Source organism: Branchiostoma lanceolatum, chromosome 9, assembly GCF_035083965.1.
Source record: "Branchiostoma lanceolatum isolate klBraLanc5 chromosome 9, klBraLanc5.hap2, whole genome shotgun sequence".
In the NCBI taxonomy this organism is placed as follows: domain Eukaryota; kingdom Metazoa; phylum Chordata; class Leptocardii; order Amphioxiformes; family Branchiostomatidae; genus Branchiostoma; species Branchiostoma lanceolatum.
The window spans coordinates 1359184-1374745 of record NC_089730.1 but is presented as its reverse complement, the minus strand read 5'-3'; the positions used below and the strand labels follow the sequence as shown (position 1 = coordinate 1374745).

The window sequence follows — 15562 nt, the reverse complement described above, 5'->3', positions numbered from 1 at the left end:
ATGGCCAGCATTTTTTTCACCTCGTAAGAATATCGAAAAGTCTATATCATACATGGGGCTTGATGGCTTTGAAAGTTGTTCTTAGTTTAATGTGTATCAAAAACAGCCGACCAGAATTTTCATGATAGCGAAATAGAAAAGGTCATAAAAGAGTGAAAAGTAACTGGGGTTCCAAGATGGTTGTGACCGTTCCATGTTGGCCTGAGTAAAAGACCGGGCCTATGTTAGCTTTGCTACCCGTAATTTAAACCCAGATATTACATACAGACTTCTGACACACAAACAGCTAATTCAAGCTTCCCAAGTATTACATAATTAACACATGCCCCATGGCTTTCTAGGTGCCGACACCCAAGAATGCAAATTCTTGTGCACCCGAGAAGTCTATAATCGAATTAAAGGAAATGCTTTTTTGTATCCAGCCGAAATCGAAGCCGCAGTATTTAAGTAGCGTATCAAATCCTTCCTCACACAGTGAACAAAAACAACAAGCGGGACTTTGGTGCTTACCTCGTGTTGATACCGGCATTTGTCACAATAAGTAAGGACAGGTGTTGGGTTGATACATTGTTTACAATGCCAGTGTAGTATCTCATACTCAAGTGTAACAAGTATTAAGAAGACAGCCACGTTTGTTGCGATCTAACGTTATGTTAATCGTTTATTTGTTTTCGCCTTTCGAAAGAGTGACATCCTGCTGGATACTCCACGTTACAAGTGTTGGTGGATTAACTGACGCCTAGCACCCCGCTTTCCTGTCATGGTAACACATGTGTTTATCTAAATAAGAACTGATAAAATTGACGGGTGTCGATTCAAATCAAAGACTTTTTGGGTGGTATACTAGCGTGTAGTGTGATAAGTCGAGGATAATTCACAAAGTTGGGGCCTCATCCGGAATAAACCGGTATAACTCTAAACTAAAAGAAAGAAGAGACAAGACTTCTTCCAACGTCCAGCAGCAAAATTCAAATCATAGTCTTCATTTTATCGCATGCGACACCCTTTTTGAACATCATTAGATAAAAGGAGAGAAAAGTTAACATAGGTTCAAAAAAATAAGCTAGAACTGTGACCAGTGCTGTGTAGGCCATTTCTGGTGTTCTCGATGCTTTGAAGTCGGAAAAACAAAATTGTGAAAGGATTGTCCTTGCAAATAAACGGGAAATATTATAAGTTGTTTTCTGTTGCAAGGAGAGCTCTGGAGTTGACCCCCACACACCTCTGGGCCAGCTTGAAATAATGTCCCCTACTTATGATAATATTCACATGTTCGTTGCGTGCAAGAAGATGAAGGTAATGATTCGAATTTTGGTGGACATTGTTAGAAGGGTTGATAGTTTTTAGTTATACCTTGACATTTGAATTATGCCTTTTTTCCCACCCTCTTGCACCCACCTGTGGTGAGGTTAAGGGGAGGAAAAGAAGAAAACAATTTTTTTTACGGTGAGCAAACAACAGGAATTCATGCTACAAATTGTGAAACAATAGTGCATCTATGTTCCGCAAATGAGCCTTGCAGGAAGTTTGACGTAAGAGAGACCGTGCCTGCGGCTGGTTACGGCGAGGATTACGTACTTAGAGTTTCATCTTGTGTGGCCTTGTGTACATGGTAATGTCTTCACTCAATCGTTCCCCCAGCCATCAACCTGGTGAAAAGGAACACAGCGTAGCAAAACTGAAGTATCGGACAGTTACATTGTAATGTTATCAATTAGTCAGATAGCAGCTAAGAAAGGCAAATTCGCATAGTATAGATATTTTCAGAGAATTTATTTATGTGTGGATGAGCGAGCGTGCGTGCGTGTGTATGTATGTAAACAATGACTTTTTTTAAACGTATGGAAAATGCAACTTAGGTCACGAACAAAAGTGTATCATCTGTTCTTATACATATCAGAATACCTGTTACCCTTTTTCACGATTTGGACCCTAGCAATTAGCCTACGGGCATGAATTTGTAAATAAAAAAGGCTTTAAAAATCATACACGGAATAAAGATGGCAACGTTCGTAAAACGATATCATTGACTAAATGTTTTGATTTGCTTCCAGCAGCGTAGCTAGATTTAAGTTCGCGGAGGACTTGATTTCGTGGTAGGGGAGGAAAGTAGGCGTTCTCGGCGTTTAAGTTCGCTGGGGAGGAAAGTAGGCGTTCTCGGCGTTTTAAGTTCGCTGGGGAGGAAAGTAGGCGTTCTCGGCGTTTTAAGTTCGCTGTTGAAGCAGCCGTGGTAAATGCAAAGACCATCAAGAATGCCTCACGATCTTGTACCATATAGTATTGGGAGTGGGACAGAAGAACGTTATTGCACAACAATCGCACACGGTACAATGTATGTCAAAGAAGTGACCGGGATTTTGGCCTCCCAATTGTAAGTTTGATTGTAAATCATCCGATTTTCTAGGAGGAGTTTTAGAGATTTGACCAGTTTTTGTCCTGCATGGTAGTATGATCCATCCAACGTATCTTCCACAACTACATTTTGCTTTCGCTCACTTATATTCTAAAGGTCCTCTTTTACTTATAAAGACCGAAGAAATGCAAATCGTTCATTTTTGTATGAAGTATGAAGCAAGGACATTTCCCCCTATAAAAAGATACGTACTCTGACCCCGTAATTAGCAAAATACCACGGACTTTTTATTTGTGTTGTTCTTACCTATGTGAAATGTGTACCAGTGGAAATTTCTTTGAAGAAGAGGCATATACTAGTACATCGCCCACACGTTTTCTGTAACTGTGAATGAAAAATTAATATTGAAACCAACGCCTTGTGTCAGCTTGCTAATTACATCATTCAAAACATTGTCTGGCGCCAGGATTTTCCACTGGAAACAGGTGGGTTTCGTGACTCGAGCTAAGGCCTAGGCTGAAATATTTACCCAAACAATGGCGCCCAAAGCAAGAAGAAACATTTGTAATATTTCCTTTGTGATAGTAAAAGATAAAGTCCGTGTGCTGCTTTATGTGTGTGTGTGGGGGGGGGGATGTTTTGCAAAAGTAAGATAACCACTTGCACAACAATTAATCGAAAAATGGGACTGGCACATTGCAAGAATAATCATTGTCATACTAGAGTTCCACGAACACATTACCTTCGCCAAATAATCAAGGCTTGTCATGGAAAGTGCCTTTATCCAAGACTTTAAAAATCATTTGGCGGTACAGGACTAGTATACATTTATGTGTTTAGTATATTGATAAATGTTTACATGACCTACTTTTATAGGTTTACATGAACTGCATCCCCAACCCCAGCTGGGACATAGATAGTCGAAATCAGGTCGCACAGTAAGAAGCCCATTGTAGAAATTTTCTTATAAGTTATGTTAATGAGGCCCTAATATACATGATTTATGTCTGATAATGTTCACCTTTACTTAGCTTCCTAATGCCACGAGAATGAAATTCAAATAATTTACCATTATGGTATTTTAGTATTTTCTAATCAATTATGCAAATTAGGTAGCTACTACACTTACATATGTCGCATATTTGAGAGTCCTATTATGAAATGCAGCGGATTTATAAACTCTCCTTGTTAATCATACAAATTAGTTCCTGACTTGCATGATTAGTATTTGATTATTTAGAGCATCAATCAAGCTATCTACATACCATAAATCAAGACGATCCGTTGACCCCATTTCTAATTATTCATGTCCGAAGGTCAAAACAAATAAATCAAAAACACCCACTGCAGTTCCAAACAAGCTGTTAAGGGGCCAAAACGTACACAACCTCATTTGGCATGGATTATCTACCACCACAAAATGATGACCGAAGCACTTGCAGAAAAGTTGACCTCAAACTTTGAATCTACGCTGCAGTACCTAAGGTACCCGCTAGGAGGCCCATCATCGAACTTGACCTTCCCCTTCAAGAAACCTATCCATCTACTAAATATCATGCACAACTATCAACAGCTTCTCGAGTTATCCTGTCTACATATAAATACGCATACATACACAGCCCGCTGCAGTACCGTAAGAAAATGCCAGGTGACCCATTTTTGAACTTGACATCCGTTTCTACAATCGCTACGCACCCACCAAAATTCATGCAGGTCCATCAACAGTTCCTTGAGTCATGTTGTCTACATACCAACACACAAACATACAAAGTCCACTGCGGCACCGTAGCAAAACGCCAGGTAAATCAAGGAGGTTTAAAATCGAACCTGACCTTTGTTTCCACAACTGCTACCTACCTACCAAAAATCATGAAGATCTATCAAAGGTTTCTCGAGTTATGCTCTTGACATACATACAGACCCACTCCACAGCTGGTGTAACCGATAATAGAACTTTATTGCGCGACTTTTGTAGCACAAAGTATGGCAACAACAGGTAACATAGAACAAGACATAAGTATGGAATAAAACTGTTCACTACAACAAAATGACTATCTTAGGTTTTACATGATTCAAGTTGGGCTAATTTTGAGTATCATTATTTTTTCTAATAGCAAAACAATCTTTCATATATTTTGCCTATTTTAACACTGTATGAGCTGTTGCATTTAAATATATAGTCCAATCTATCTGTGGCATTGAGTGACTTAAAATCTGAAGTACTTGAGTTGAGAGAGGTGAATAACTCATGGCGTAGAGCATCATATTTAGTGCATTCCATAATAAAGTGAAACTCGCATCTTCAATTCTATTTGGACAGAATGGGCAAAACCTTTGGTCGGGAGCTACATTAAGATATGTACCTGTTTCTATATTCAATCTATGGCTATTAATTCTTAACTGTGTTGTGTATAACCTTCTCGGCGAAGGTAATTATGCAGTCATTTAAGAGACAAAAGATTTGCAAACGCAATAACTGTAACGTTACACTCAGTGGCAGTAATAAAAGACTTTCGTGACTCTGAGAATCGAACCTCCAGTGTTTCCCAAGTTGTAGGTGAATATTCAGTATTCCGAGTGTCTGACAATCACATTTAAGCCTATGGGGCAATCAGCCACACGTGCAGGCAATCAGAACTCGATGAAAAACGCGCGTCTCTAAACCTGTGGTACTAAGTACTTTATACCTACTGGCTGCGGTAGGTACGTATCAACATCCAAATCATGTGCGGGTGGAGGTGCAGGGAAGCAATCTACCGATAAGTGAATATCATTACATTCATATATTCATATATTGTTGCCATGTTAAGACCGTAGGCGGGGTGCCCACGCGTGTGCCGGGTTGGTGTAATGAAGACCGAAGTTATCGCGGCTTCAAACATGTCATATGATGCAGAATGATTCCGGGGGGATTGCATGTTTTTATGCACGACACGTAATCATGTTTTGAAGGGCTGTCACACACAAACAAAGGACACTCCACGTGAGGTATCTGACACAGGACAAAAGTGGGCCCGAACCCCAGCCCCAAATCAAGGATTGTTCTTCTTTCCTCTTACAAAAGTCCTCTAAAACTATAAGTTGGAGAGATGGAACAGCTACATGTAGATCACACACTCCATATAAGTAAGACTTCATCTAGAGGACCTTGAGAATAAACAAGTCTAACAATGATGAAATGATGTGCGATACAGAAAAAACACACGATTGGTTTGAATTTTCATGACTTTTCAACTGGAAAATCAACAGATCCATGTTGCACGTGAAACATTTACAACTGATAAGATATAGAGACTATATATAGTACCTCACAATTTCAGCTGAGATACGATACATGCGTCAACTCAAGAGCAAGATTAGCTGTAGTTCGCACAATGTCTGCAGTGGCTCAAACTAGTATTTGCCCACGTTTTGTAAAGGCCTACAAACCACATATGTAACGTTATAGATGTGGCATGCGTTTGTTTCCATGAGACCAGTAAGGTGTGATAGGGCTTGTTTAGACGAGTTTTCGCGTTCAACTGCACAGTCTGCCATTTATGAGTCAAGACAAGAAGGAAACGTATTTTTTTCCTTGTACATTTTCAAGAATCCAGTGTAGACAGACAGTGTTTTAATCCATTTAGGGACAAAGTCAGAATCTGCCCATAGTTACTGTATTTCGGAGATGAAAGTAGGATAGGATTCTTTTCTTACAAACTTAGGCCATATCGATCCTAATACTGATGCAAGCGTGCGAATGAAATAAAAAGTTTGACGAAAAAAAGTTGCCTTCATTATGAAATCTGTAGCTACGTGGTCAGGACGGATGAACGAAACTAAACACACCCAGTATGGTATACCGAGTAGTAGGTCCCTCAGTTTGTTATTTCGCATCTCTTTGTTTGACTTTGGAATTTACTTTATCATTCTACGTCATAAATATCCGTTTTCTGAAATGTCTTGCAATTTACAGGATGTATTTTCTCATTTTGTAGCTGCTTTGTACTATTTACAGTATGGCTGAAAACTATTTTTTTGGAAACGGACGAAAATTGATGCGAGCGCGGATGTCATTCATATAATCAAGTTAACATGGCCTAAGAGGATCGTATTGGGAAGAAAGTGACATGACTCACTTTAACTGTAAACCAAAAAGATTTCTATTAATATGTCCATCGATCATTGTAGTTATTCTCTTTCATGGAGCGCCTTTTGACCACCAGTAGGTGATGGGGCTTCCTATTGGAAAAAATTGGATAATTGTGGCGCGACCAGCGTTCGAGGTATACGGGTCACTTAAACTCACTTCTGTCCGATTTAGATACAAGATGAGTCCTCACAAAATTTTCTGGCAGTATCCTCGCCATCATGACATGAAGAACACCAGAAATGATCCACAAGGCTCGGATCACAGCTCGGGCTTCTACGAGGGTGGTACAAAAAAGAACGCAATTCTCATCATAGCAGGTTCATTCTTGTATGAAATGAGTTGAAATTTGACACAAATGTAAAGGAACATCTCTTCTTGAGACTGAAGTATGTCACTGTATTTTTCACATTTTTTACCAGCGACTGAGTTGACTTCAAGTTTACCACACTCCTGGAAAACATACAGTAAGTACAAGCTGTCTGAAATAGCAAGATGGTCACTGACCTAGCTCTACTTCTAATTTCGACAACTGTAATCCTACATTGATAAACTAGACTCTCACGAGAAGAAAAAACAAAGTCAACCCTGAATGGTACAAATCCATAATTGACATCAGTGGGGAAGTTTTGATGGCTCCGATTCTCAACATCTAATCCTACATACTAAACATTAAGTGATTTGGTCTCTGTCACTTTTCCAAAAGGACATTTTGCCTCTCGTGCCTCCTAAGAAGATGAGATCAGCAAGGGGAAGAAAAGGTCGATGGAAGAATACGAGGACACTCAGCACCGGGGAGAAGAACAGATCATGTAGAGTTTTGAAGGGTACAGAGCCTGAAGTACTGTTAACCAACACAAGATGGGGATGACACGGGAGAAGTGCGGTCTGTTTACAAACAAGGCCGCGAAGTGACTTGGAACGCCCAGCCTCGCTTTGAATCATGACCAACTTGTACCACAGAGGGCACAAAATGATGAAACAGATACAGAAAAATTATGGCGCAAGAAACAAATCTCCAAATTTTCGCTATAGATTTTCACTGATTTTCATATGGCCTATGGCCTGAGCATTGCATGACTTACCGGGAGTAGACTCGGAGTCGACTCCGTACAAGTAAACGCGACTTGAGTCCGACTTGAGCATGGTTTCAAGATTACTCAAGTCGATTCCGTTAAAAGGGTACTAATTTTCTTTGTTTACAGAGGCCAAAATCGACTCCGCTGAGTCGGACTTCGACTGAGTGTGCTTGGAAAATGCTTGTGTAAACTGGGCCTTGAAGTTTTGGTCATTATAACTTCTTACCGCACGTGTGTCTCGTAGAAGCGGTGAAGTTCGTTCAACCCTCACAGAACAAAATGGTTGTGAAATGGACTACTCTATCCATGGTAAAGTAATTATCGGTCTTTGTAACTACCGCACCATTCCCAGTACATTCCTCTACACCTGATATGGCAACAACTTGTTCAAATGCTCCCACGACTATTACCGTTGAGGTGGGGTGGGGTAGGCTGTGCGAGCATGTTGTTACATGTCGGGTTACGGATATATATAGTTAGATTTGTTTTCTATGACTTTTCTAACCGGAAGCTTCAACTCCGATAATTTTCTTAAGCCGCGGTCGCAGTTTCGTCATTCTATAATTGTCGCTAGCCTCCGTTGCAGACTCCTTCCGGCTGTTTCTTTTTCGAAGTTAGCATTTCCTTATCATCAGCCAGCAATAAGTAGAAAAAAAAAGGAAAAAAGTTTAATTTAAAAAAAAAATCAGCCGGTAGGAGTCTGAAACGTAGGCTAAATGTTTGCAAACTGTACTTCTAATTTAAATTCTATGGCCGGCTGACTTCTTTGGTACGTTATCTGTCCATTTAGCCTGAATTTTTACTATTTTCCAGTGGCCTATGGAGTCTGGTAGAGATTAAATAATGTGGGAATATAAGGCCATGTTGATTTAATTATATGGATGACACTGTAAACCATACATAGCGGCTTAAAAATGAGAAAATACATGCCGTAAATTGCACACATAAAAATAGTTCGGAAAACGTATTCTAACGCAGAATGCAAAGGTCAATTCCAAAGTCAAAGAAGAAGATGTGAAAGAACAAAAATTAAGAATCTATAAATTTGTGCATCCTTCCTGACTACGTAGATTCCATAATGAAGGCATTTTTTTTCATTCGCACACTCGTATCAGTTTTGGGGTTCCCAGACGATGTCATCCATATAATCAAATAAACACGGCCTATCAATATTATGTGTTTGACAGTTCAATTTTGACTGGTCGTTGCGTTTGCCGAGTTGAGATGTTAGAAAGCTATTTGGCTAGTATATTACATGACAGAGAAGTACGCACTACTGGTACCATCCAGCAAAGCGAAACCGAACGCTGAATGGAGACTGCCTAAGACCGTTTCCTAGTTATTTCACATAAAGGAATACCATTGAAGCGGCTTACAAATAAGAAAAAAAACCAAATCAATCAAACCAAAACCCAAGCAAACGGTACTTCCTGTTGCGCCGCGTAACAAAACTCAGACCTCAAACCCACTCGTGCAACCTTTTTGCCAACTTTGACCTACCTTCCTGCTACCGTCCGTGCCAAGAATTCAAATTCCAATTGCAGAAGTGTGGACAAAACCAACCATCACAAACGCCAAGTGACCACAAAACCTCCACAAAAACGTCTATATATTAGACAAAGTTTATTGTTTTTCTCGACCAGGCTACTTTGACTTTTTAAAATTGTATTGGCATATATTTTTCAAGATAGGGCAAAAAGGACAGTGCTTATGTGAAGCCCTCAGAGTCCGTAGGACACAATTCTCCGTGAAGTATTTATAGTGTGCACATTGTGGGTGAGGTGTTTGTTAATTTCCTTCGCTAGTGACCTGCTCAGTTGTAAGATAGATGCATGAAATGGATCTTTATGTAAGGTGTGAAATCACAGATAATTACTATCCTGGTTTATTTTGTTGTATTTGGCGATTAATTGTGTAAGGGATGGGCCATTATACTGGATAATTTTTAATGATAGCACCAGACTTTAATGGTTTGGCCCATTTTATGTCATCTTTATCATAAAGCACTATTTCTCGATTAGAACCGTCAGTCCTATATCATCTTGTGATACTTTACAACAGAATCGTGGGTTGTATGTGGAGCCAGGTGTGAAAAGTGCATGTTTGATAAGCGGTAATTAAAGAATTAAAAGTATTAACCCACACAAATTGCATCTCTGCACAGTCCAAGTAGTGTTTTATAGCAAGTAAAGAAAAGTGTTTATTTATCTTTTTCTTTCAATACAGGAGAGGTCAACCTGCTGAAAAGTACGTTTTTACAGCATGGCACAGATCGGATCTAGAAATTCCGGGAAAAGTCTAAATTTAGATCAAGATGGCTCCTTTTGAAGATTATCAACGAACCATTCAGCCTTACAACTAAGATGTTTCAGAAATCACAAATATGCTTGCCTGATCTATAGCTAACAACCTATTTGCAAAAAAAAAGGCTAATTTGTATTATCCTAACACGAAAGTCAAAGGTCACCGGATTGACCCGGAAGTGACTCTGGCCCTGGCCCGCGCGCACTTTTCTGAGGGACATATCTCAACAATCTTTCATCCCCTGCGTAAACTATTTACATTGTCACAGCCTCCGTACTACAAACTACAAGTGTGGCAAATTTGAAGGGCCAGAGATTTCCCATTTTCACACTGTGCGTAAAAGTGCACCGTCCCTCGCGTGCGAACATACTAGTATGCGAGCTGCGACTGGACACGGCATACTTAACACACAGACAGGAGGTCACACTGCACATGTTCGCAGCCAAAACTCACGATTCCCGTTGCTGCATTTGTATGTAACTTGGTATATCGCTTGCTAGGTTGCGCGTGGTGATGCACGTTGTCTATTTTACAATGTAACAGTGACTATACGATCACAGCAAGTAGGAAAGATATATACCCCGTATCTGCCTGAAGTATTCTAGTCAAGCGGAACGGACTATAGCATGGTGTCTACGGCAGGGTAGTGGCACATGCCATTAATTATAGGGGTGCAATTACGATATTGCATTGACGATAAAAGTAATTACGGTGTAACAAAGACATTGTGCATCACCACGCCCAACCAGGCAAACGATATGCCAAGTTACACACCAATACGACAACGGGATCGTGAGTTATAGCTGCGAACGCGCAAACAAAAGCATTTCGAATACTCCCAGAAGGAGGTCACACCTCCTTCCCGGAGTAACAAGAGTAAAAACACAACTCAACATACATAGAAATACATAACGGAAAAGTAGACGTTAACAATACAAGTTGGTGCACGATTCAAAAGGGGACGTAGCTGCGCAGATATAGTGTGGGCCCAGCGCATGCTAGTCTCAGTAGTCATGTCCAAACACTGGGACTTCCATAAAATGGGCATAGACATGTCCCGCGCCTTCGATACCATAAAACGACCAAAAATACTAGAAGTATTAAACCAGGCAGGATGCAATGAAGACGAACTGCGACTGGTCAGGCTACTGCTGTCAGGTACAAAGCTGAAGGTTCGTGTCAGATCAACACATTCAGCAGACTTTGAAACATCCATTGGTTCGCCACAAGGAGACAGCCTGTCCCCAGTGCTGTTCACCTGCTATCTCGCAGCAGCACTAGAAACGGTACGGAGATCTTCTACAAGACCAAATCCACCTCTCTCTGAACTGGACATGCCCCTAGAGATGGAGTATGCAGATGATGTGGATTTCCTAGATGAGGAAAAAGACCCACTAGAAAGACTCCTACCTATTGCGGCCAGAAACCTGAAGGACTCAAACCTGTTTGTGAATGAAGGCAAAACAGAGTTTACACATGTCTATCTGGCTGACAAGCCACTACGAGGAGAAGAGGAATGGAGGAAAAGTAAAATCCTGGGATCCCTACTCTGTAGTTCTGCCGATGTAGAAGCACGCTGCATCATGGGCAACATTGCTTTTAGATCTTTCTGTAAGATCTGGATCCGAAGATCAAGGATTCCCTTGGCAAAAAAGCTACAGCTGTATAACGCTTGCTGTGTCTCCATCATGCTATATAACTGCAATAGTTGGGTAGCACCAAAGGCAGTTCTAGAGAAGCTGGACAGTTGCCACCGGAAACACCTGCGTGTAATTACAGGTCTTCAATGGCCCAAGAGCATGGTGACAAATGACACGTTGTACAAAATCTGCAACACAACTCCTCTCTCCGAAAAAGTCGAACATCTCAGGTGGTCGATGTTTGGACATATCTTAAGAATGCCACAAGACACACCTGCACAAAAAGCCCTGGAATTCTCAACATTGAGATCCAACAGATACAAAGCACGCAAAGGAAGACACTGCGTGAACTTACTCAGCATGCTGAAGGGAGACCTCAAGCGAGGCCCTCCCACAACAGGAAAGAAACTCCGAGAGCTAAGGGAGCTCGCAAGATGCAAGGACACGTGGAAGAAGATGAAGAAAGACTGAATGCAGCTGCAGGACGTTTCAACGACTGCAGATGCAGAAACCAGTGGATGATGATGATGATGGTGCACGATCAATTACGAAAATCTAACGTACAACGAATGATAGTGTTACCATTTTGTAAATGTGAAAGTGACTTGGATCTCGGTAGTTTTGGCCCCAGATTTTTCGGCTATCGCTATAGCAGTGTGTAATCTTTTATACTTTCTGAAAAGCTTTGTCGCCTGATTACCCGAGAGTCGAGCGTTCTATGTGCATTTTGCAATGTTTCGCACCATCGGGGATTACGGAAAACGTATTCTAACGATTTTTGTCATTTTTCTTAAGTGCACAGACAGAATGATGACCTTTATTGCCATACCAAAGGAAAAACTCTTCTTTTCCTTCCAGCGGCCTTGGAAGAATGCCCCTAAATAGCAGTCTTGGGGATGAAAATTGCTTTAAATGACGGTTTTCGCCAAAAATGACGTTTACGCAGAAAATATCATATGCGTCTGTCGGCCAGTGGCAAGGCACCCCTATCCATCGGAAACATTAAATTGCCCGGAAAAGGATGTTTGGAGAAGCGCTATTGCCTTTCTGGGAACGAGTCAGGTTGGCCCCGAATCGTAAAAAAAACCTCCGAAGTGAACCCAGACCTTCAATGTTGATAACAGCGTACTTCTTGATATATCACTTACAGTATCTACAATGGGCTAGTACACTGCATGTACATGTACTAGCAAACCGTTATCTAGCATAGCGGTGTTTGCAGTCATTAAAACCTGGTACCAGTACAAGCGGAGTCATGGCCGATACAAATCTTTCATTCTGATCTTAACAATTCTTACTCCATTTGAAGAACAAAATGTTTGTGCGTAGGAAAAATGAAAATAAAGTGCCGTGAACGAACACAGATTTGTTACCAACAAAAAGATGAAATGATAATTGCTGTCTACAGTGCTGCATTTCACAATCAGATGTTGTCAACAGACAGCAAGGTATTTCTTACAGCAAATATACTGTAAAGGGAGAAATATTCGTGGTGGTTTTATGTTCTCGTTTTTCATGATGACCTCTTCTGAGTCTTCATCGCGAACATGTCCATTTTTACAGTAAAACCCGACTGTTACATTTTAACAGTAAAACCACCGCGGGCACTCGATTTTCTCCCTACCTCAAAATCAAATCCCCGCATATATTTCCCTTTTCAATGTCGATCGTACAACCAAATGCAAAAAATTTCGATTATCGCAAAACTGTAACGCACAAAAGGATTGATATTTTTAACGATACAAACAGATATTGAAAGATGCAGGACAAAATATTGGTCACTCTTCATACATAGACATTTTCCAGTCGTATGAATCGTACTTTTCTTCATACTTCACACAATATCTTCCCATTTCCATCAGTATGGCCTCTCGTATCCCCTTTCTCGTATCGATTCCTTCAAAGGAACATCTGTAACGTCTGCGAACTTTCCGTACGATCTTTCCCGACTCAGTCTGGGTTTTACATCTTCGTGATAACGTCGCGAGACTAGCCCTGATCAAAAGAGTTCTTGTTAACCCGAGTTCTTCTTGTGTTCTCAGTAAGAAGTCGTCGTACTTTTCCTCGTACGTCTTCGCGACGTCGTACAGTCCGATGGTGTTGAGGGAGGTGAGGATTCGGAAGGCCATGTCCTGAGCGAGAGGGGATGTGTAGCCAGCATACAGGTTGTATAGTGCATCAGCGACACCTAGCGGAATACCTAGAAAATGAGGCAAATTAAAAAAAAGCATTCGGATGCAGAATGTCAATCAATGATGGTTCTGCAGCAACAGAACTTAAGTTCTGCGCTGAGCACATTTTGTCATAGCGGCATACATCACGTTATATGGTATGTCTGACACTTTTATAGAACCTTGGAAACTATAGTGGCCTATGGATTTCTACAGACTAATTCAAGTTACTAATTCAAATCTACTGTAACGTTAATCGTAGCTATTCTAGTTCATTTCATCCTTAACATATGTACTTAAATGATGTATATGATAAAGAACACAGCAGGGAGTACCTGTTACTATACGTTCGAAGTACAAACATACATATTTATCCAATCCGAAATGTGCGAGAAAATAACCAAACAACTGGAGAAAGAAGAAATGGTCAAGCTTTGAGTCCAGCCTTGTTAGCTTCGGCCCGCTGGGGTATCGAACGTTGGGAGCGGAACGAAGCTAACAAGACTGGACTCTAGGCCAGAAAAGTTCCTCACCGCTGGGTTGGTGATTGAGCTGAGGCATCTGACACTCTGTTCTGAGGACCAGGACATCTGATGGCGACACTGCCCCGCCACGTGTTAGTACACGCAAGCTGATCCTGTGGTCATGAAAAGGGGAGAGGTGATGATTCGACGTATGACTAAAAATTCAGGGACTAATATAAGATTATTTTCAATGTCCAACGCAGACACTGTGCAAACCAACTTAAATGATTTCAGTTGTATATTGACGACTTTTTTGTGTGCTTTTGGACAGGGCAAAGGACATGTGTCACTAAAAAAACAGGTTGATAACTACTTTTATAAATCAAAATAAGTTTGATAAATGTAGTCCCGTAGCCGTTGAAAATGAAAAATAAGAAGTAGACCAGATGTATCTTTGAATAATCGTTGATGATGTTTGAATGTGTGACCGTGCGAACTGGATAAACTGTATCAACATGAAAGTTTAATAACGGTACGGAACAACTCAGCAACTTTCCAGGGTAGCAGAAGAAAATGGACTTTTGTTTACCATTTCGTCAGTCTTAGGTTAATTATGAACTCGTCGTGGCAAGTAAAAGAGGTAAAAAAGCAAAAATATCAGGCCACAAATTTAATCAAACCACGACGGGGGACGATACCAGCTTGTAACCACCTTCAACCAATTACTAACGTCACACTTTCGCCAAGGTCACTCACAGGCTTGGAGCAGCTACGTCATCGGTTATCCTGAGACCAGATGAGGACCAGTCGAAAATGTATTGAATCCAGTTTGTTGTGTATGAAAGCAGTTGAATTTGTCTCTAATATTGTTTTACCTGTAGGATGTGTCTGGTTTCAGGCACATGAGGAGAAGTGAGAAGGTCCACACAGATCCCTGGTGTGTCAGGCCGCGGCCATAGCAGCTGTCAGCTCTGTTGTACGTTACGTCATCCAGGATAGATACAGTTAACTCTAAAACATCAAGATACACTTCAATACGTCAGATGCATGTAGCTACCATCCACTCCGCCAGGGGGCCATTCTGTTCGAGGACGTTATCAATCCACAGTTGCTGTTTGATTATGTCATCCACACACGAGCGCCTCCTGGCTTTAAGTGTATCTATCAGCAAACTCGTATTTAACGTAGATAGGAAAGTCAGTCCTTTACAATGAAATGATTTTCTTGCTCGTTATACGTTTGCATTCTCCCCTGAAAGTCAGAAATAGCAAGCTTCTATCATGCTCATCCACTAGTGGAAGACACGAAACCTTCGGCGTGTATTATACTGATGCGAAAGCTATCCGAGAAGACGTTCAGTACTGATTGTCACCTGAGTCGAGTGAGGAAAAAGGTGTTAAGTTAGAACTAGGGCCTGCCAGG

The 15562-nt window shown here is 40.9% G+C and overlaps 2 protein-coding genes across 7 annotated transcripts in view; one reads left to right on the top strand and one right to left on the bottom strand.

Annotated features, from left to right (window-relative positions):
• The first annotated feature begins 10878 nt into the window (after positions 1-10878).
• Positions 10879-11976, top strand: LOC136441934 (uncharacterized). The gene has a single exon (XM_066438496.1). It carries the CDS (start codon positions 10879-10881, stop codon positions 11974-11976), a length of 1098 nt encoding a protein of 365 aa, XP_066294593.1.
• Positions 11977-12612: 636 nt separating this feature from the next.
• The window catches only part of LOC136442521 (astrotactin-2-like), a 35893-nt gene continuing 32943 nt past the window's right edge, over positions 12613-15562 (bottom strand). For 5 of the 6 annotated variants that reach the window (XM_066439425.1, XM_066439426.1, XM_066439422.1 and 2 more), the window contains 3 exons: positions 15016-15151; positions 14210-14313; positions 12613-13705 (listed from right to left, as the gene is read on the bottom strand). In XM_066439425.1, the coding sequence (XP_066295522.1) occupies positions 13284-13705; positions 14210-14313; positions 15016-15151 (662 nt within the window). In that variant the 3' untranslated portion in view covers positions 12613-13283. The remainder of the gene's footprint in view (positions 13706-14209; positions 14314-15015; positions 15152-15562) is intronic. The other variant, XM_066439424.1, reaches the window with a different exon arrangement.

Bases quoted from the DNA above. Each gene is read 5' to 3' on its own strand.
- LOC136441934 (XM_066438496.1), top strand. From the start codon at position 10,879: ATGTCCAAACACTGGGACTTCCATAAAATGGGCATAGACATGTCCCGC.